This window comes from Telmatherina bonti (assembly GCF_933228915.1).
Source record: "Telmatherina bonti genome assembly, chromosome: 7".
NCBI lineage: Eukaryota > Metazoa > Chordata > Actinopteri > Atheriniformes > Telmatherinidae > Telmatherina > Telmatherina bonti.
This window is the reverse complement of record NC_136625.1, coordinates 8,020,330-8,040,717: the sequence shown is the minus strand read 5'-3', so window position 1 is coordinate 8,040,717 and position 20,388 is coordinate 8,020,330. Positions and strand designations below refer to the sequence as shown.

At 43.9% G+C, this 20,388-nt stretch overlaps 1 protein-coding gene across 1 annotated transcript; it reads right to left on the bottom strand.

The window, feature by feature from the left end:
• Positions 1 to 843: 843 nt before the first annotated feature.
• Positions 844 to 18,679, bottom strand: retreg1 (reticulophagy regulator 1). The gene is made up of 7 exons (XM_079243397.1): positions 18,512 to 18,679; positions 9,017 to 9,134; positions 8,557 to 8,641; positions 7,340 to 7,462; positions 6,652 to 6,722; positions 3,772 to 3,895; positions 844 to 3,695 (listed from the first exon to the last, which is right to left on the bottom strand). The coding sequence occupies exons 1-7, from the start codon at positions 18,541 to 18,543 to the stop codon at positions 3,172 to 3,174; spliced, it is 1,077 nt and encodes a 358-aa protein (XP_079099523.1). The 5' UTR covers positions 18,544 to 18,679; the 3' UTR covers positions 844 to 3,171.
• Between the last annotated feature and the right edge of the window lie 1,709 nt (positions 18,680 to 20,388).

Here is a 20,388-nt window from a genome sequence, read left to right as displayed (position 1 = left end):
TCCCAGCCTGGATGATGTTGCCTTACGTCTGAGATCCTCTTACAAATGATCTTAACTTGTTCCAGACTTGGTTTATGACTCTGAAACCAGCTTCCTGAGGAGATCAGATCAGCAGTCAGTAACCTGCAAAACTGGTGCTGCAAAGTTTCATGTCGATCCTCCGAGAGAATCATGATGTCTGACTTTGTTCCTTCCATGTATCCCAGACAGAAAATTCCTTATTAATCAGGACTCTCCGCCACCAGAGGCCCAGTCTGATCCTCCATCAACATCATGAAGGGAAAGGTACCAGTAGAACAACCACACTGGTCAGCAGGGAGGCTGCAGATATTCTGCTACCATCTTGTAGTTTGAGGAATTTAACATGATTAAATCTGTTCAAATCTTTGGAGACGTTAAAGAAACACTAACATGACATTTTATGTCGTACTGAACAACTGACTGCAGATAAATTCCCACATTAGCGACGTAGACAGTCTCTCCTTTATTTTAAATGTGAATTTAGACAGGAATATTCAGGACTGAAGCCTGAAATTCTCAGATAAAAAGGTGCAAATATTGCAGTCAGACTGCTGTCACCAAAACCACCTCATAGAAAGGTTTGATCAAGTGTCCAAAACATCTTAGTCCAAGACAAGAAACTGTAAGATAGAAAATTCCAGAGACCAGATATTTTCTTCCGTCCATCTGAGTCATCATGTCTGGTCTCAGTGTTGTACAGAACATCATCTCATCGCTGTGGGCTCAAATAAACCATCCTGTAAACTTGCTTTACAACATTTTATTAATTTTATTGAGTTGAATAACATCAAATTACACTTTAAAATGTTCTACTTTTGCCCCACAATCACATATATTTAATTGCAGGTGCTACAAAGTCCTCTTAGGCACTGCCAAACATGTTTCATCTTAACAAGACACAAGGCATTACAAGATAAAATCACACTGCTGTGTGTCTTTATGTTAAAAACAACGTGTGTTCATATGAAGGGAAGTTTGAGCAAAAGCTTTTATGTTCACTCGGTGGATCCACAACTGATGCTGGACTCATCAGACGTCCCTACATCGGTACATTGATCTGGAATGATGTGACTTCCACCGCATTTAGACATCATTCTGCATTAATGTGGGTCTAATTTGCCTCATCCTGAGAGAGGAGGAGCAGGAGCCAAGGTCTTAATGGGTTAGTCTGGATCATGATGGAGCTGGACTGGACTGTGTCTCAGCTGGAGACAGATCAGATCTGGTTCTGATGCTGAATGTCTCCTGATAAATCCATTTTTTTCTGGTGACTCAGAGTTTCCTCCATCCTCTGACATCTGATCAGGATGCAGCCGAACTGGAAACCTGCAGCTGAAACCAACACATGGAGCTAAAGCCTCTAAGAGGAGGCCGGTGTTGCTCCAACTGTCTGATTATCATGGACATGATGAGATGCTCACCGCGCTGAGCTACTTCAGGATCTTTCTGTCCTCTGGTGGTCAGAAGGTGTTCAGCAGCTTTTTTACTGGATTTTCATCACTTAATTAAATCTAAACTAATGAAAATTTAGAAAAAAATCAGAAAAAAGATGCAGGTAACTGTACAACAGTTTTATAGGGAAACTTTCAGATGGAAACCAAACTCATCCAAACGCTGCAGTTTGGTTTCTAAAAGCTTTTCTGTCATGTCCTCCTCTGAAGAGCTGAAATAAAGTTTAATAATGACGAAAAAGCAACATGTGATTTCTGTCGTTGCTGAATTGTGACCCATCTGAGACCTGCCATGACCCACAACACATCCAGACTGGAAACACTGTCAGTAAACCAAACTGGACGTCTGAATGAATTTATGTCTCAGTCAGATTTCCATGCACATCATTCTGAGACCTGCTGCACGTTTTCATCACATAAAAATCAGTGTTTCAGGACTAAAACTAGTACATATAAAATTAATTATAGCAAATAAAAATAAAACCTTTCCTTCCTTTAAATCTTTAACTTGAAGCATCCAGGCATAAAGAGCATTTTGAGTGTATTGGAGTTCTCATTGCAGTGTGATTGTCATGAAATCATGTCTGTGGAAGTTTGCTTGTTATAGATGGATGGAATAATGTCAGATGGAAGACTGATTGATGACTGATTAAACAATAAAACGAGACAAGGTTATTAGATGAATCACAATCCTAATTTAGTTGTAAGCAGAAATGAACATACAACATCACGTTTTGTTGCTCAATCTCTTCTCTTCTTCAGAGTTTCCTTCCAAAAAGTTCCAGTCTGGACAAACTGGATAAAAAAATCTACATTAAACTTAGTAAACTGCGACGTTTTAGTCTCCCACATTTCCATGTCTGTGTCAGCACCCCAGCTGATTTATTGAAGTCTAGCATATTTGTTTCTTGTTTTACAACAGTTTTCATTGTTATTTGATGCTAATTTGTTCATAATTGATCATTTATTATTTTCAAAACAGTTCAGAACTAATTTTAAGGGTAAAATATGCATGAAACCACATCAGCACATCTTCTAAAGTAACAATTTCATTTACTGATAAAGTGTTTATGTGATGTTTATAAATCTTTGAAATAATCCTCACTAGTTAAACATTACCTCTCTGGTTTAGGTCGTCTGTAACCGTGGCAACGGATGATCATTAGTATCAGTGTCCTGTTATGCTGAGATCAGACCACATTGTGTTTTATCCTGACTAAAAAACAACCACAGATACTTCTAAATATTGTCTTTCATTCTGAGCTAAATATGGAAAATTTGAGAAGCCTTTGGACCAAATATTTTCCCACATTTTGTTTAAAATCCTCTCGAACCTTCTGACGGTGAAGTGTTGCTGTTGCACGAACACACACACATCTTTGATTCCTCGTTCTACTCTCCACTGGCTGAAATGTCACACCGACTGCCGTCATTTCCGATGAGACCAGTCAGTGTGACGCCACGTGGTTTTGGACCGGGCCGGTTCTGATGTCAGCATCAAGCCGGGCTGATTGGGACTGGGGTGACGGAGCCTCCATGTTAGTGAAAGTAAACATGTTGTTATTTCTACATGACAATGAAAAATGGAAACGTTGCGTTCTCACAACAACACAAAAACTGTCTGTGACCAGAACTCCCGGGTCTCCTCTCTACGTGTCCTTTGTGACCCGTAATCCTCCCCCGCAGAACTTTTCATCCATCAGTGGCGTCGAAGGAGTTTGGAGAAGAACCCAGAAGAGGCTGGCTTGTCGCTCTTGGCTCGTTCGACCTCTCTGGACGTTGTCTTCTCCTCTCCCAGCCCCAGTTCTCCTTCCAGTTGCTCTAACTCTGACTGGTCCAGCAGCTCGAAGTCCTCCACCTCGCTGTCCGAGTCCTCGGCCAGCTCCAGCAGCCGGCTGGACTCCTGGAGCCTCGATCGCTCGGGGTCTTCGCTCACAGACATGAAGCCGACTGCTGCTTCTATTCTCTCCTCGATGGCGGCTGTGACGGCGGCGGTGATGACATCACCGGCTATCTGGTTGACCAACTCCAGCGTGTTGTCAGAGGACTGGTCTGTGTGAAGGGAAAGTGTGAGCTTTGATTTGATTGGCTGCTGGGGCTGAAATGGAGGTGAGGGAAGGCCGAGGCTGAGATCATCGTCATCGTCGCCGTTGGTCGTTGCGCCGTTATCAAGCGAAGGAAACTCTGGAAGGCCGCTGGTGAAGGCCTCTTCTTTGTCAAGATCTGTAACACGGCACGTCACAGAGTAAGGAAAAGAGGCTTTAAACAGTTTGGTTTGATAAAAAGCTGGGAGACGTACCCTCTGAGTTCTCCGTCTGAGGCGTGTGTTCCTCCGAAAGGTTGAAGGTGCCGTTGTCTGTCCAAGTCACGTCGGACGCCTCTGTGTCCGACACAGACATTTCTTTACACACTGCAGAGTCGAGCTGGTGGAGGGAAAACAAGGAGAGGTCAGACGGAGCCTGCAGAACAGAAGGGGGAATGCCTTCAAGCTGAATTATGTGGAATAAACTGAAATGTCCTGAAGAAAGCTGAAGAAGGTTGAAATCTGCTTGTTGAAGCTTCAGCTGACATCATTACAAAACTGATGTACATGGTTGAAGTATCTAAAGTTCAAATTGGTGTTTAAATTGTTAAATGGCTGAAATTTGTATAAACTTACTCGTATCATTTAGTAATTAAGACAAAGATCACATCTGAACTGAACGTTGAGATAATGAAAACCACAAAGAGGCTGCAACACCGTCAGCCACAAGCAAGTTCCCACAGAGAGTAAGGCAGGTCCTAAAGAATCGGCCTAACACGAAGAAGAAAGTCCAAGTTAACATGTCTCCACCACCAGTCATCAGATACCCAGCTTGTCCAAAGGAGGAGAATGATCCACTAATACCAAGACCAGTTCCTCATAATGGGAGGAGAGTTTCACCCCAAGTCCAGCATTGTGAGACTGTACACCAAGCATAGGGAAGGAGCCTGCCCAGATCTCTGGGACGCCACGTTTGTCTGCTTCTGATCTTTGCCGCTTCATGCATTCGCATGATCACACTCATCCCTGACCAAACTCACATTCACTAACGTGCATACCGACACCGTAACTGTGTTGTCCTGCAGGTTTAATCTTTACTTCCTTATGGTGTGGTGGTAATCATGACTCATGCTTTTCCCAGTTTCATTTTTTGTAGGTGCTCCTGATGATTGTCTGCTTTATTTTCCTGCAAAGGCTGTAGGATGTTTTTAGTTGAGTTTCTTTACAACAGCAGCAGCTTGGCCCTGCGATGGACTGCCCGCCTTTCGCCCAAAGACTGCTGGGATAGGCTCCAGCTTCCCCACGACCCTTCACCGGACTAAGCGGTTAGGATGATGAATGAATGAATGAATGAATGAATGAATGAGTAGCAGCGTGTTTCTGTTTTTTCTTGTTGCTTCATATCTGTTGTATCTTTGTCTCCTTTTTGCTTTCTTCACTCTCTTCCTCTCTTTTTTCCCAGCCTCATACTTCCTTTACTTCCCGTTGTCAGATCAATAGGAGGGATAAAAACAGAAAGAGTGTTGTCATTGCGTTCATTGTCTTTGAAGTAAATGTAAAGAGGGCTGCTGTGGATATTAAAGGCAGCCACTTTATTAGATGAATACAAACACTAATCTTTTTCTATACAATTTTTTCATTTTTATTTCACAGGGGTTACGGTCACATGGTGTTCTTTTCATTCATTCATTCATTTTCTAAACCGCTTAATCCAATTCAGGGTGGCGGGGAAGCTGGAGCCTGTGGAGAATTAGTGATCAACTATCCAGCACTATATCTGGAGCTGACTGCCCGTCCTTCGTCGCTTGAGCGTTGAGCCTTTGTGGTAAAAACCTAAGCCCTCCTGTGATTTCCTGAGTCCTCTAGCTTTTGTGAGAAACTTTAAGAATTCTTGTTTTTTCCCAGAGAAACTACGTTGTGGATTCTCCTGAGCTCCCTTTGATTTCCTCCCAGCGGTCAATCATCTCCAGTAATCACTTCTTCACTGGCTATCCTCCGGATCTGATCATCTTGGCGCTGCCTGTCCACCCTCCATCAAAAAGACCCTCACTGGCTCCCACTGCCAACACCAGTCCTCTCGGATCACACCAACCTAATTCACTGCAACTCCCAAACAAGTAGGAACATCTTCACTTCCCCAGATATTTATTCCATCATTCCGTCGCTCATATCTATCATTGCAGAGAACCCCGCCTTCGGGTCTTCCGGAACCATCCCCCTTCATTCTCCCATAAAACTAATTCTTACTCTCCATATTGCTTGATCTTGCATGTGGGTCAAACCTCTTCACATCATGACACCTAACTTATTCCTCTTTAGAGCGGCGGGTTGGGAAGGGTTCTGATTGGACAGAGGGTGCACGTGACGTATGACGTATACCGGAAATAAACAAAGTTGGCTCCCTGCTTCTCGTCTTTTCAGTCGTAACTTGTAAAAACTACATAAGTACCAGTTTTGCTGCTATTTTTATTATAAAAGTGAAGTAGCAGCTCAACGTGAGCATACTACTTCACTTTCTGCAGCAACTGAGAAGGAGAAGAAAGATAGACCACCGAACACGGGAGGTAAAACAACGCGCGTCATCGGGACAGGACAAGGTAACGAGCATGCTCAGAACGACCGGAGTTAACTTAGAGCGGAATGAAGGTTTACATGACAGAGGAATTAAATAGTTCGGAATTAAAATGCGAATAAACCAGAAACTTGCATCAGAATTAAGTTTAATTCCGAATAAAAATTAGCATTAGGAATTCTGTGTTTACATGGTCGTTTTTCATCAGTTTATAGCAGAATTAACTTTTATCTGGAATTAAAGAGGAATTAAAACTCCCATGTAAAGACAAGGAGGGTGACAAAACTTTACTTTACAACTATCCATCTTTAGGACCTTGTTTCTGTCTCAAGTGAAAACACTGCCTCCATCCACAGCCCTGACAGTAAAAGGATTCGTCTCTCTGCTTAACATAGACTTCATTTAAGGAAAAGGATCACAAGGTTATGGTGTTTGGACCAACAGGGATTTCAGGAGCAACATCTCTGAAAGCTTTGGCACACATGTTGATGTTTATGTAGATCATGAGTGGTTAGATTAGTTTTAACTGGACGCTGCCAGTCAACAGAGGTATAATTAGATCATAGGATGATGAATTTACAAACCTTGGGGAACATCGAAGAGAGGTCCGACTCTACGCTCTCTTTCTCTGTCTGGGCCTGAATGAGTCTCTTCTCTAAAAGGAAGGAAACTGCGATCAGTTTAATTCGGTTTTCTGGTAGAATATTAAATAAGACAAACTGGAAGAAGCTCTGGCCTGATTGTCAGAGTTAGATGTTGTTCTGTGTATTTCTGTGTGAAAAGCTTAGTCATACCGTTTGCATCGACTGTCTCAGCTGAAGCATTGGCATTTCAAACTCGTAAATATCAAGTTAGCGACCAAATTTACAACAAAAATTTTATAAAAATCCCAGTCGTTGCTCTGAAGTTATAATTTTGTCCCTTTTTTCTTTGCCATAAACCCATTGAGATGCTTGTTTATCTAACAAAATTAAGCAGCTCATCTAATGAAAGAGTTGAGCAGTGGCCATTCTTGTAACCACCACAGAGGATTGAATGATGCCGCTTCTAAATAACAAACATCCCATGTCAGTATCGTGCAGTGCTGTTATACCTACATGTTGCAGAAATCTGCATTCACAAGATTTACTCCATGTTTACATAAAGAGCTCGTCCTCATGCCATCCTGACAATTTATGCATCAGGCAGCTTGTCAGAAATGGATCAATGGCTTTTGTGTAAACAGGTAAATAATAAAAAGGGCATTATGTGTGTCCCAGATTATAGACTTACCATGGTTCTCTTTGATTTTCTGAAAAACCTCTCCGATGCCGAAGTCCAGCTTCTGCAGAACTGGCTCCAGCCACAAACCGATGTCATGAAATGAGATCAGAGGCCACAGGAAGACGCCCAGAACTACAGAAAGACGTCAGCGGAGAGACAATTAATACAGGAAAGATATCACAAACCAGCTACTAGAAGGAAATCTTTTCAGTGTAATACAGTATTAAGCAAAATCCAGCTGTGATTTCTGTAAATGTTTCATCTCTTAGTGGTCTTGTGCAATAATTATTCTGAAGATTGTTTTTTGGACAGTTTTCTTTTTTGTTTTGTTTTTTTTTTTTTTTAACTTATTTTCAGTTTCAGTTCTTATAACTGATTATTTTCAGCAAATTGAGGTGTAGTGTGTCCTTAACACATCTGCAAAAGCTGGAACAGGTCTTATTTTCCCACTTATTCAGTCCAGTTCTTGGGCCAAAGTGGTCGAACCGAAGGTCCAGATGCATCTGTAAGAACCTCTAAGAGTCTTTGCTGGTTTGTTCATATTTCTTCAGTTCGGTATATTGTATTGTATTGTATTGTAATATCCTCATTCATTCATTATTTTAACCGCTTAATCCAGTTCAGGGTCACGGGAAGCTGGAGCCTATCCCAGCAGTCTTTGGGTGAAAGGCAGGGTACACCCTGGAGAGCTCACCAGTCTATCGCAGTATATTCTAATATGTTCATTATATCATGGTTTATACATAGTTTGGCAAGTTAAATCAGTATTATATCCCTCCATTATGGGCATCACCATAGCAACCTGTTAATCAACTGATTTTGATCAGCGGTCTTCTGACAGGCGAAGGAGAAAAATGAGCTGTAGCTTGACAGCGGTTGTTCAGCATAAAAAGTACATCGAGCCAAACATAAAATAGTTCCAATACTTTAGCATATTTAGCAAGTTTTGAAAAAAAGAAATAAAAATGTGCTATAAAATGTTTACTGTGTGGGAGCATAGAAGAAGCGGATTAAACAACGAGGAGCTGTGCATTATGTGGTTATAATGCACCATGCTGTTTAATCCTTGCATATAAAATATCCAAAATATTATGGGTCACTTACAGCCTAAGTGAACTGAGCAAACTGATGGCACACTCTGGTATCTCCTAATAGGTGTCATTACACCATGAAAGTAGACAGATCATCATGCGGTATGAACACTCTTGTGATGCTGGTGGGCTCACCTAGAACATATGAGAGAACGATCCCTGGAATGTAGCGTCCTAAGACGGCAAAGAAGGTGCACAAACTGCAGACCAGCAGGCAGAACTAGAGCAGAAAAACCCAGAAACAAGCAGAGTTACAAACACACACTGAAGTAGTCACTCTTTACAGTCATTTCCAGTTTAATGCTGAAGATTAAACTTCTTTTTCACTCTGTTTCATGACAAACCCGTCTGAACAGGTGCAACATTATGTTTGTGTTTCCCTAAGTCTTTCTCTGAAAGATGTCACACAGAAAAATCAAAAGAAAAATCTGAAAACATTGATATTTCCTGACCAGATACTTCATTATTTAATAAAAGCATCAGTTATACGATAAGATAAACAACTTTATTTGCTCAAACTTGATTTATTAAAAAGCTAAATATGGAGCCTCTATGGAGTGTCTAACTCTGGAGATGTTTGGGGTCTCGCTCACACCTTGCCCGGGTTTTGTTGTTTGAAAGCCGACATCTCCTGGAGGAAGAGTTTGAGGGAGTCGCTGAGTTGAGGTCCGGTACCAGACCGGCTGTCCTGACCTGGATCAATGATCTCCCAACTGCAGAGACACAAGAACAGCAGCAGTGTTAGACATGGAAGAGTGTGCTGCGACTTAAAGCTTCAAAACGAGGGAAATGTCATGCCAACTGGTTGAAAAGTGAAACCTTGTTATGTATGAGGCAGCAGTTTCCAGCATATTTCACATGATTGTGTTAACTAGCTGCTAAACACACGTGTGCTGTTGAGTGGATCCTTATTACTGAGCTCTTTTCAAACCAGCAACATCATGTGTGTGTGTCACACCTTCACAACAGCTGATTGCCTGCATGGGAGGCGTAAAAAACCTGCACGGCTGATGCTGCTAACAAGCAAAGGCTGCACAAAGCCCTGAGTTGTGCTGTTACCGACAGCGTTTATTCTGCTCTGCTGGACCACAAAATAATGCAAGGCAATAATCCAACGTATATATAAACATGACTTAAACATAAGTGGAAACATTATTCAGTTTAAAAAAAATGTACAAGAAATGTTTTTGGGATAAATAGAAAAAAGAAGACAATTCATGATTTATTTTGCTGCTTTATATTTTTCCATCTGGCTGATGACTTTCAGTATGTAATCTGTGTTTATAGTAATATAACTGTGAAAAGACTGTAAGTAAGGAGTAGTATTTAAATAAGCCTTGGGCTTCCTTCTCAAACAATGTATGATGTTACACAAATGTTCATCCTTGTTTTGTGTTGCATATGTGTTTGAGAAAAGAAATAAAAATAATATAAAATAAACATAATTAGTGGTGAGCTGCACAGGTAGTAACAATTCTTTAGACCAATCAATAGACAGCTCCTCCTTTTTAGGTCAGAATGGTAAGATTGGGATTCCAAAAAATGGGCCCGTTTGGTCGGCTATTCTGGTGTTTTTCCAGAAGGGATGCAAATAAAAGGAAGCCGTACCGAGTCTGACCTGAAAGCCTGTAAAATCAGACAGGTGTGAGACGGGGATGGGATGTGAAAGAGTTTTCCATGCTGCAGCACAGCTGGGAATTCTGGCCACCTGATGAGGTATGAAACTTTCCCCTCCGGCGTGGGGGTTCCCAAACATCATGTCCCGTTTAAGGTCATCCATCAGCCCTCGTGCCTGATTCACATTAAACAGCTATGAAAGGCGCAGGTGTGGCTCATGTGTCGGTTATGTGCTAAAAATAGATAAGCATGTGAAGTTTAAGTCATGCTTCCTTTCTCAGATACTTACCGTCTTACCGTCTCGCTGGAACGCAGAGAGCTAAGCAGCTTCCTTCATATGTCCTTTTAGTTACTGAGTATCACTGGAAGATGCACCTGTACCTGGAATATTTTTCTTTCTGACTTTTATTTAAATAAACTGTATGTTCATTTAGTTATAAAAGAGATTTATAATTGAACTTCTATTTATTTGGAAGTTTAAAAAAGGCAGGAGGTGTCAAACCAATTAAGAACAACTTGGATTAAAAGCAAAAAAATAAAAATCAACTTAATGTCATTAAAAAACACAGAAAAAGAAAAAGAAATCTGTCAGCTGTGCTGTTTGATCAGGCTTTATTTTCAGTCTGTCGGTGTAACAGTGGGCTGCGACAGCCTCCACAGGGTTCATCACATGAAATGACAATGTCCTAAATTTAAATCCAGCTGAGGATGGAAACTTCATGTTCTGTGTGAACAGCTGTTTCCAGGACAGCTGCTAGATCAGCATGGAAATCAAGTTACCATAGCGGCTAAGCATCTTCCTGTTTGTTCCCAGCTGCTGGCCGACAACAACAAATAGTACAAACTTTAGGATAATATTTATTTGTAGATGGTGAGAAGGTTGTGGAAGATTCTGCTGTAATGTACACAAGATTAGATCAGTAAGTGTCCCTGGGTCAGGGGCGGACTTACCATTAGGCAAAACTAGGCCGTTGCCTAGGGCCCCAGTTTTTTAGGGCCCCATAAAACTTGTCATATACTTATGGTTATTTATTACTTAGTGACTTATTACTAACAAAAAATATGTTTTTGATTAAAATGCATTCGCTAAACTGTCAGCAGAATGATTATTATATTATGTGTGTCTCGGGGCCCCGTCTTCTGGTATATAGAGCCGAACACTAATACCTATAATGTGATTTGTGTGTGGTCAGTGAGTTGATCTGTAACTTAAAGAATGACTCGTCACAAAAAATAATCATTAAGTGAAGCAACCCTTCCCTGTCATTATACACGGTCCTCTCAGCCAGCAAAGAGACTTTTACACTGGCTGTCTGTTAGCAACACAAATAATATACAGTAGTGGAGTAGAAAGTGCAATATTTACCATAGGGCCCCATACCTGCCTTTGCCTGGGGCCCCAAATCTCTTAAATCCGCCACTGCTCTGGGTTTAACCTGATGTCCCCCCAATCAAGAGACTTTGAAAACAGATCAAACTGGACCAAAATGGCTGGTTTTAGTGCTGTCACACACCTGACAGCACTAAAACCTCTTCATTTAGTTTGGCTTCATTTAGTCAGAGCTGAACTGTGGAGTGGAAACGCTCACATTTTGTTCTATGATCTGATAGAGGTTTAGATCTACAGCTGCATCATAACAAAATAATATTCATTTTATCCTGAAAATGTTTGTTTTAAGTGAGCCTGAAACTTTTTTCATTTGTGCAATGTGCCGTTTTTATGTACTATTAACACACTGATACTTGTGCACTGTTAAACTCATTTCTTTAAGGGTTAAAATATGTGTGTATACTGTATGTATACATGCAAATTCAGAAGCTCTCTCCCTGTTCGCCTTCCATAATATCCAATAGGAAATTGTTCCAAAACTTATTGCCAGTAGCGTAAAAGTCAGTTGTCAGGTTGACTCTTATCTTCGCTCTTGCTGTCTCTTTCTGTCTTCTCTTCTTCCGATAATGCCTTGCATTTCTTTTCTGATCAAACCAATCTGTTTATACGTTTGCTAGCCTGTGACGCGGTGAAAAAAGCAAAACTTGGCTGCGATGTTATGCAGCGCCGCAGAAGTAAAAGTTGTAAAGTTTGGTTTTTCAGCGTTGGGATGCTGCTGTGCAGCTCCAGCTCCAGAAAAGGACGTAACCGATGTCGTTGTGCCGCCAAACAAGTCTGGAACGCAGAGTTTTCTGGTTGGAAAGTTACAGAGGTTATCTTTAATTCTTTCATTATCATTCTGCTTGTTCCATGTTGTTTCAATACATTTAGCATAGATGTCTGAACACAGGGGACAGCTTGGACCCAATCTATCCATCCATCCATCCATCCATCTTCTGCCGCTTATCCGGGGTCGGGTCGCGGGGGCAGCAGCCTAAGCAGGGAAGCCCAGACTTCCCTCTCCCCAGCCACATTTGCCAACTCTGCGGGGGGGATCCCGAGGCGTTCCCAGGCCAGCCGAGAGATGTAATCCCTCCAGCGTGTCCTGGGTCTTCCCCGGGGTCTCCTCCCCGAGGGACGTGCCTGGAACACCTCACCAGGGAGGCGTCCAGGAGGCATCCTGACCAGATGCCCGAGCCACCTCAACTGGTTCCTCTCGATGCGAAGGAGCAGCGGCTCTACTCTGAGCCCCTCCCGGATGACCGAGCTCCTCACCCTATCTCTAAGGGAGAGCCCGGCCACCCTGCGGAGGAAACTCATTTCAGCCGCCTGTATACGAGATCTGGTTCTTTCGGTCGCGACCCACAGCTCATGACCATAGGTGAGGGTAGGAACGTAGATCGACTGATAAATCGAGAGCTTCGCCTTCTGGCTCAGCTCCTTCTTCACCACGACGGACCGGCGCAGAGCCCGCATTACTGCAGACGCCGCACCGATCCGTCTGTCGATCTCACGCTCCATCCTTCCCTCACTCGTGAACAAGACCCCGAGATATTTAAACTCCTCCACTTGAGGCAGGACCTGACTCCCGACCCGGAGAGGGCAATCCACCCTATTCCGGCTGAGGACCATGGTCTCAGATTTTGAGGTGCTGATTCTCATCCCAGCCGCTTCACACTCGGCCGCGAATCGCTCAAGCGAGAGCTGGAGATCACGACCAGACGAAGCCAACAGGACCACGTCATCCGCAAAAAGCAGGGACCCAATCCTGAGGCCACCAAGTCGGATCCCCTCAACCCCTCGGCTGCGCCTAGAAATTCTGTCCATATAAGTTATGAACAGAATCGGTGATAAAGGGCAGCCTTGGCGGAGTCCAACCCTCACCGGAAACGAATCCGACTTACTACCGGCAATACGGACCAAGCTCTGACACCTGTCGTACAGGGACCGGACAGCCTGTACAAGGGGGTCCGGTACCCCATACTCCCGGAGTACCCCCCACAGGAGCCCCCGGGGGACACGGTCGAATGCCTTCTCCAGGTCCACAAAGCACATGTAGACTGGTTGGGCAAACTCCCATGCCCCCTCCAGGACCCCAGAGAGGGCATAGAGCTGGTCCACTGTTCCGCGACCAGGACGAAAACCACACTGCTCCTCCTCAATCCGGGATTCGACTATCCGGCGGACCCTCCTCTCCAGGACCCCTGAATAGACCTTACCAGGGAGGCTGAGGAGTGTGATTCCCCTGTAATTGGAACACACCCTCCGGTCCCCCTTCTTAAAAAGGGGAACCACCACCCCAGTCTGCCAATCCAGCGGTACTGCCCCCGATGTCCACGCGATGCTGCAGAGGCGTGTCAGCCAGGACAGCCCCACAGCATCCAGAGCCTTAAGGAACTCCGGGCGGATCTCATCCACCCCCGGGGCCTTGCCGCCAAGGAGCTTTTTGACCACCTCAGCGACTTCAGCCCCAGAGATAGGAGAGTCCACCCCTGAGTCCACCAGCTCTGCTCCCTCATGGGAAGCCGTGTTGGTAGGATTGAGGAGGTCTTCGAAGTATTCCCTCCACCGACCCACAACGTCCCGAGTTGAGGTCAGCAGCTCCCCATCTCCACTGTACACAGTATTGATGGAGCACTGCTTCCCCCCCCTGAGCCGCCGGATGGTGGACCAGAATCTCCTCGAAGCCGTCCGGAAGTCTTTCTCCATGGCCTCGCCGAACTCCTCCCATGCCCGAGTTTTTGCCTCGGCAACGGCCGAAGCCGCATGCCGCTTAGCCCGTCGGTACCCATCAGCTGCCTCCAGAGTCCCACAGGCCAAAAAGGCCCGATAGGACTCCTTCTTCAGCTTGACAGCATCCCTCACTGCTGGTGTCCACCAACGAGTCCTGGGATTACCGCCACGACAGGCACCAACGACCTTGCAGCCACAGCTCCGGCTGGCCGCCTCAGCAATAGAGGCACGGAACACAGCCCATTCGGACTCAATGTCCCCCGCCTCACCCGGGACATGTTTGAAGCTCTGCTGAAGGTGGGAGTTGAAGCTCGCTCTGACAGGGGACTCAGCCAGACGTTCCCAGCAGACCCTCACAACACGTTTGGGCCTGCCAGCTCTGACCGGCTTCCTCCCCCACCATCTGAGCCAACTCACCACCAGGTGGTGAGTTGGCAATCTGACATCAGAAATGACTTGGAAAGAGAAATTACTTTCAAAACCGACTTCTCAGGTGATTGGATGAATAAATCAATCAATCCAATCAAATAAATTGAATCCATAAATCACCTATTTGTTTAGCTTTGGTTAGCTGAAACCAGTCAGTGACTACAAGCTGCCGTTATTGATTGTCGTCACACCTTATACCGATGTGTACCTACCAGCATGAGACACTGATCGATCCAAGCTTTACATGAGAGTTTTCTGCCAATCTGTGTAATAACAGAGACATTTGCTGGTTTTTTTAGACCCATAAACTGTACAAGGCTTTTCAGGCTTGGATCTATTACTTTTACCTCCGCATAGTGTAACCCACCCTTCCTCGTAATCGACTGCTTTGAAGGAGCAGCAGAAGCCAGAAGAAGCTACAGTATTTCATGTGCACCCACCTGACCCAAACGCCCAACCCTGTCTCACATAGCCCACATGACCAAAGGTCAGCCTGCTGCTCCCCTCTCAACTTCCAGGCACAGACGCCTGCAGGAGCCGGATTTCCTGAGAACTGGAAGGACTGATCATGTGACAGACATACTACGAATCATGAACACGCGTGTGGCTGGATGGACGTGGTGAGTATTTATCTGTTCCATGAAAAACAGAGATCCTCCTGGAAAGCAGTACATCTCAGTTGATGCCCTGTGAGGTTTTATTACATCTAGTTTGTTGCAGGTCTGTTAACTAAACCTGCTTTAGATAAACATCCACCTGGTCTGTTGCTTTGTGAGTTTCATATAAAGAAAGTTGAGTCTTCTATTTGTGTCGGAGGTGAAGAATATCCGACTGCACCCCACTTGGTCCCAGTTTGGTTCTCTGACACAGAAATTATCCCAGTAAAATGACATCAAATCGAAACCTTTTGGTTAAATGAGCCGGCAAACTTGCATGAATGTTCCCAACGGTGTTGTAAACATAACCTTTACGCTTCTTTACAGCCAGTTTGCAACAGAAAAGCCAGGCTTGCTTGATTTATATCCTTTTCACATGCAGGCTGCAGCTCAGAAGCTCCTGCAACCTGAAAAGAACAAGATTTTAAAACAGTAAGAGGTCGATGGCGGAAAGGAGGGGACTGCCAGTCAGGGAGCCCCCCCACCGCTTGGTAAACTAGTCCTGGCATGGATGAGGTTTGCAACATTCTCCAAGTTTGCTTTCACAACACTATTAGTCAAACAAACCTTCCAAAGCCAGAGGAGGAAAATATGTCACTTTATGCTGCATCAAGCACTATTAAGGAGGAAGAAAAGACCAAGATTAAACATGAAACTTGCTCATTTGTTGTCACTTCAGAGCTATTAAAAGGATATTTACTGACTAAAATGTCTCATGAGAAGCTTCCCAGACTGACAGAAGCCCCAAAAATCAAAATGTAGTCAAATTACAGAGGCATAACGAGCAAATGCTGAGTGCTGAAGTCTAAATAAATTATGTAAAGGTGTTCTATGTAGAAATGAGGCTCCAAGAGACTTTTGAAGTATATAGTTTGGACCGAAACTGCTTCATGCTTTGGATGATCAGATGATGTTCCTGAAGGCAACACGCTGGTCCAGAAAGAGCACTGAATCCTGAACCGTCTGTAAGAATTTAACAGTACGAGTAACGAACCCCTTCCTGTCTTATGTTCCATCATGGGGGGACAAAGACAAGACAACAGTGGACAAAAATGATAGCGATCTGCCTTTCTGCCTTTCACCCCGGTACTTTAATCCCCATCAACATCACCTCATTGATGGTGATGAAACACAGCCGACAGTTCATTAACATACAAACTAAATGTCTCAGAAAGTCTAGTTTCTCTGACATTTTGGCCTGAAAAAGACAGAAAAACGTCAACAGTTACCATATCAGCCAATCAAATGATTGGCTCGTTACCAGGCCTTCGAGCAGCTGAATGACATGTGGATGCCGGAATTCAGCCGTTTGTTTCACATGTGTTGGAGAAGGGGTGCACCTCCAAGTCATTGTGTAGAACTTCATAGGCTGTTGGATCCATTTTACTTGGTTCAGGTGAGTTGGAGCAGAGGAAGGTCAAAAACCTGTAGGACTGCGGCCCTGATAGGACTGAAGTGAGAAGTCCTGATATAGATGGCATCTTCTCTAATTGTTGCACCTGTTTCAAAGCCCGCTTGTCTATCCTCCGGTTTCCATGGCGAACTTATCTTTCAAACTGAATTTAACACGATTCTTTGGTTGAGAAAGCAGAAATATTGGACTGAACGTTGCTCAATCCGCATCCTACATGAAAACAACCCCCTAAATGTTTTTTTTTTAAATGTTCTTTAATGCCTCACTAATCAGCGTTAACATTAAAAAGAAAGCATCGATGTTACAGGTAAATAAAGTTTTTCTATCAGAACTAAAACCTTTTTTCAGGAATCTCCACAGTTTTAATGGATTTGCCTTCACAGGATTTCATCATTCACTCATCTTAAGAAGAATCTACCAATGCTGATGTCTTCCTATCACATGCTGTCTGTGCACCATAAACACTTTGGGTTCTGAGAAGAGAATATATCATGTTTCGTTTCTCCAGATCAGCACAGATCAACACAGCGAACAACTTCTGTCAACTATCCAAGCTGAAAAACGCCTCCTGCTGAACAGAGAAATGATTTAGGGGACTAAAAGAGGGCACCGAGGGCAGCAGCAACACATGATATAGCTTTTTCCCCAATCAGTAATCTCTGAAACAACACAAGGGACGGCACGTCTGAGCCTCTAACAAGCCCGGTGACAGCGCTTTAAATATAGAGCAAGACAAACAATGTGAGGAATGGTGGTAAAAGCATCCCAGCTCTCCGCATGTGATTGGGGAGCAGGCAGGTGTAAATATGTTTGCCCACCCGTCTGCAACGCTGACTCTGATGCAACTAAGACCTGTTTATGTTCTGCATATGGCAACGTATACAGTAACAGAGTGTGGAAGCAGTTCGGATTCACAGTTTACACCAGGGGTGTCCAAAGTCGGCCCTCGAGGGTCCCTGCTCCAACACACCTGGCTTACATTAAAAGGATCCAACAGCCTATAAAGTTGTCCACAATGACTGATTCATTTGAGTCAGGCGTGTTGGAGCAGGGGTACATGGAAAACCTGCAGGGTTTTGGCCAATCAGGACCAAACCTGTGGTTTACACCAATGTGAGGTTGTGTCACGTTGGTGAACACACGAAACCAAAAGCTGCGAGTCCGACAAGACGGTGGCGATACGAACAGTTGTGGAGTGATGACGCAACACGCCATTGCTTCACCTGAAGACCCAATCTGTCTCCTTAATGTATTTACACCACATCAGAAGATCATTGGGTCAAAAACAACTCTGTTAGGGTGAGCCATTTACTTTAGAGCAACCATTTCCCAATCAGAACACAAACAACACACACAGGTTATCAGTGTCTTTTTCAAGCAACACTTTTAAACTCGCATCCAAATACCCCAAAAACATCTGATGACAGACAAATAAAAACAAATATATAAACAATATGAGTAAAGATAGTAAAAAAAAGATAGTAATGATGGTTAGCATGTTGCTCATTATTATTATTTATACTATTTAATATCCAAGTCCACTAGTGTTAAGGTATAAGACCTGTACATACCATCTGTAATTGTGTTAATAGCTTCTGCCAACATTGGATGTATATTTAAAGCCCATACCCATCTGTATTTATGCTCATAGTACTCAAATCAGTATACTGTGACAATCACTTTAGGCCACAATAAAATACCTGTACATACTGCAGATAACATATACTTTGCACTTGTTGCTTATTGCACTCTGGTTAGATGCCAACTGTGTTTCGTTGCATTGTACTTGTACATGTGTAATGACAATAAAGTTGAATCTAATCTAATCTAAAAACGCTTTTCTGATTTCCTCTTCAGGACACACAGCCGTACCTCAATCCTGCCCCACGATCTTCAGGAGACATCTCTGCTTCGAGGAACCTTCAGAAAACTCAACAGTACCACTGAAGTTGGTCACAGGTGAGGGGGTTGGTGTGCAGGCAGAAAGCAAAACTCAGCTCGGATAGATCTCTTCCAGCAGGGAGACAGAGCAAACGCAGGTTTAACAGGCCACACAGCTTGACAGCAGCTTCTGTTTATCCTCAATGAAGTCTCGGCTGGAGTATTTCAAGTGGCCTCGTCTAAAAATAACTGGGTCACACTACATTCCATCCACTGGCCATCAGGAGTACAGAGGAATGGGGCTGAGGAGGGTGGAGGGGGTCTGGAACAGTCGCCATCGACAATAACATCACCGACTTCCTCCCAAACACACCTTGTGTGTCTGAGTAACAAAGCATAGACAGAAGAAGAGTCAAGGAAAGATAGATAAGATAACTAAACATGTGGAATCTTATTCCATCGATTCGTTGGAAAGCTCAGGTTCTTCAGATGGGAGTGATGTATACCATCCAGGCTACAATCATTACGATAGAGTCAACTTATTTCTGACCAGTCGCCAATGCAATGCAGCAAAAAGCCAAAAGCTTTTGCTGCCTGTAGACCAGCGCTTTTCACCTCGGTCCTACGGGGGCCGTAGCCCTGCAGGTTTTCAGCATATCTCTGCAACTCACCTGACTCAAATTAAAGAGTCGTCATGCAAACTGTCATAGGCTGTTGGATCCATTTATTTGGGTCAGGTATGCTCAAGCATGGATACAACTGAAAACGTGCAGGGATTTCGAGGACCGAGTTGAATGGCCCTGCTGTAACCGGCCACACCTTCCTCTATCTCTGAGCCTGCCAAGTCCTCCATGAGAAGCCAGAACTTTGTTCTTGTTCTCGAAGCCCCGAGAAAAAAAATGACGTTGTTTTGGCTGCCTGTCCTTGAGCCGGGTTCTGCCGGAGGTTTCCTTCCTGTTAAAAGGGAGTTTTTTCCCTCCCACTGTCGCCAGTGTGCTTGCTCAGGATGAGGGATTGAGTTGGAGCCTCCAACTCAATCTGTTGGTTTCCTTATTTAGGCTATTATGAATTGGCTTTCATTATGTTTTTTTTTTTCTGTCTGTAAAGCGTCTTGAGATGGCATTGCCGTGATTTGATGCTATATAAATAAAGTTGAATTGAATTGAATTGAATTGAATTTTGTTTATCGCAGACGCGTTTGAAGACAGTTCTCAACACATCAGACGGGCTTTTTCTTGTAGGGCTCCGGGAAGTATCGTGTGATTGGTCGGACATTTGAGGTGGGCGTCGTTAACATGGAAGAACGTGAAGTTTTACCTTGCTGTTGGAAGTAAAATGTATTGTTTTGATAAAACAGCTGATTGAGGTGGTGAGAAAGTCTGAACATGTTTATAACAAGTGTATATACTGTTTTTCTGGACTTTAATTCCTGGACCATGAGAGCCAGTTTCCTGCAAGTACTAGAGGTTTCCCTGCTGCAACTCACCTGATTCAAATCAGTGGTTAATTAACAGATGTCTGACTCTGAATCAGGTGTGTTGCAGCAGGGAAACTTCTACCAGCCGTAAAGACCAGGATTGAGGGTCCCTGTTGGGTTTGTTTTTAGGTCTACATGTCTGAGCGGTGTCACTGGACCGCAGCCGCGCCGCTTCAACTCGCAGCTGCTTTGTTGTGATTTGCATCAGTAAACCTGAGAACCAATCAGATGAGTCGCTCTGAAGCACACCCCTTTCAGTGTAAAGTGATCCGATTGGCTCAGCTTGTTCAAGACTGAGTCCGTTCCGGCAGTGGAAAAACAGCTGAGTCACACACACACACACACACACACACACACGGTGCAGGTTTCACAACTCTGACGACACTTTGTG

What these genes read in the sequence shown, in the direction of transcription:
- retreg1 (XM_079243397.1), bottom strand. Translation starts at nt 18,543, where the DNA reads ATGTCTCCTGAAGATCGTGGGGCAGGATTGAG. An exon ending in GAAAATCAAAGAGAACCATG is followed by an intron (nt 6,723 to 7,339) that starts GTAAGTCTATAA and finishes CCTTCCTTTTAG; the next exon opens with AGAAGAGACTCATTCAGGCC. An exon ending in TCAGACGGAGAACTCAGAGG is followed by an intron (nt 3,696 to 3,771) that starts GTACGTCTCCCA and finishes GCCGTGTTACAG; the next exon opens with ATCTTGACAAAGAAGAGGCC.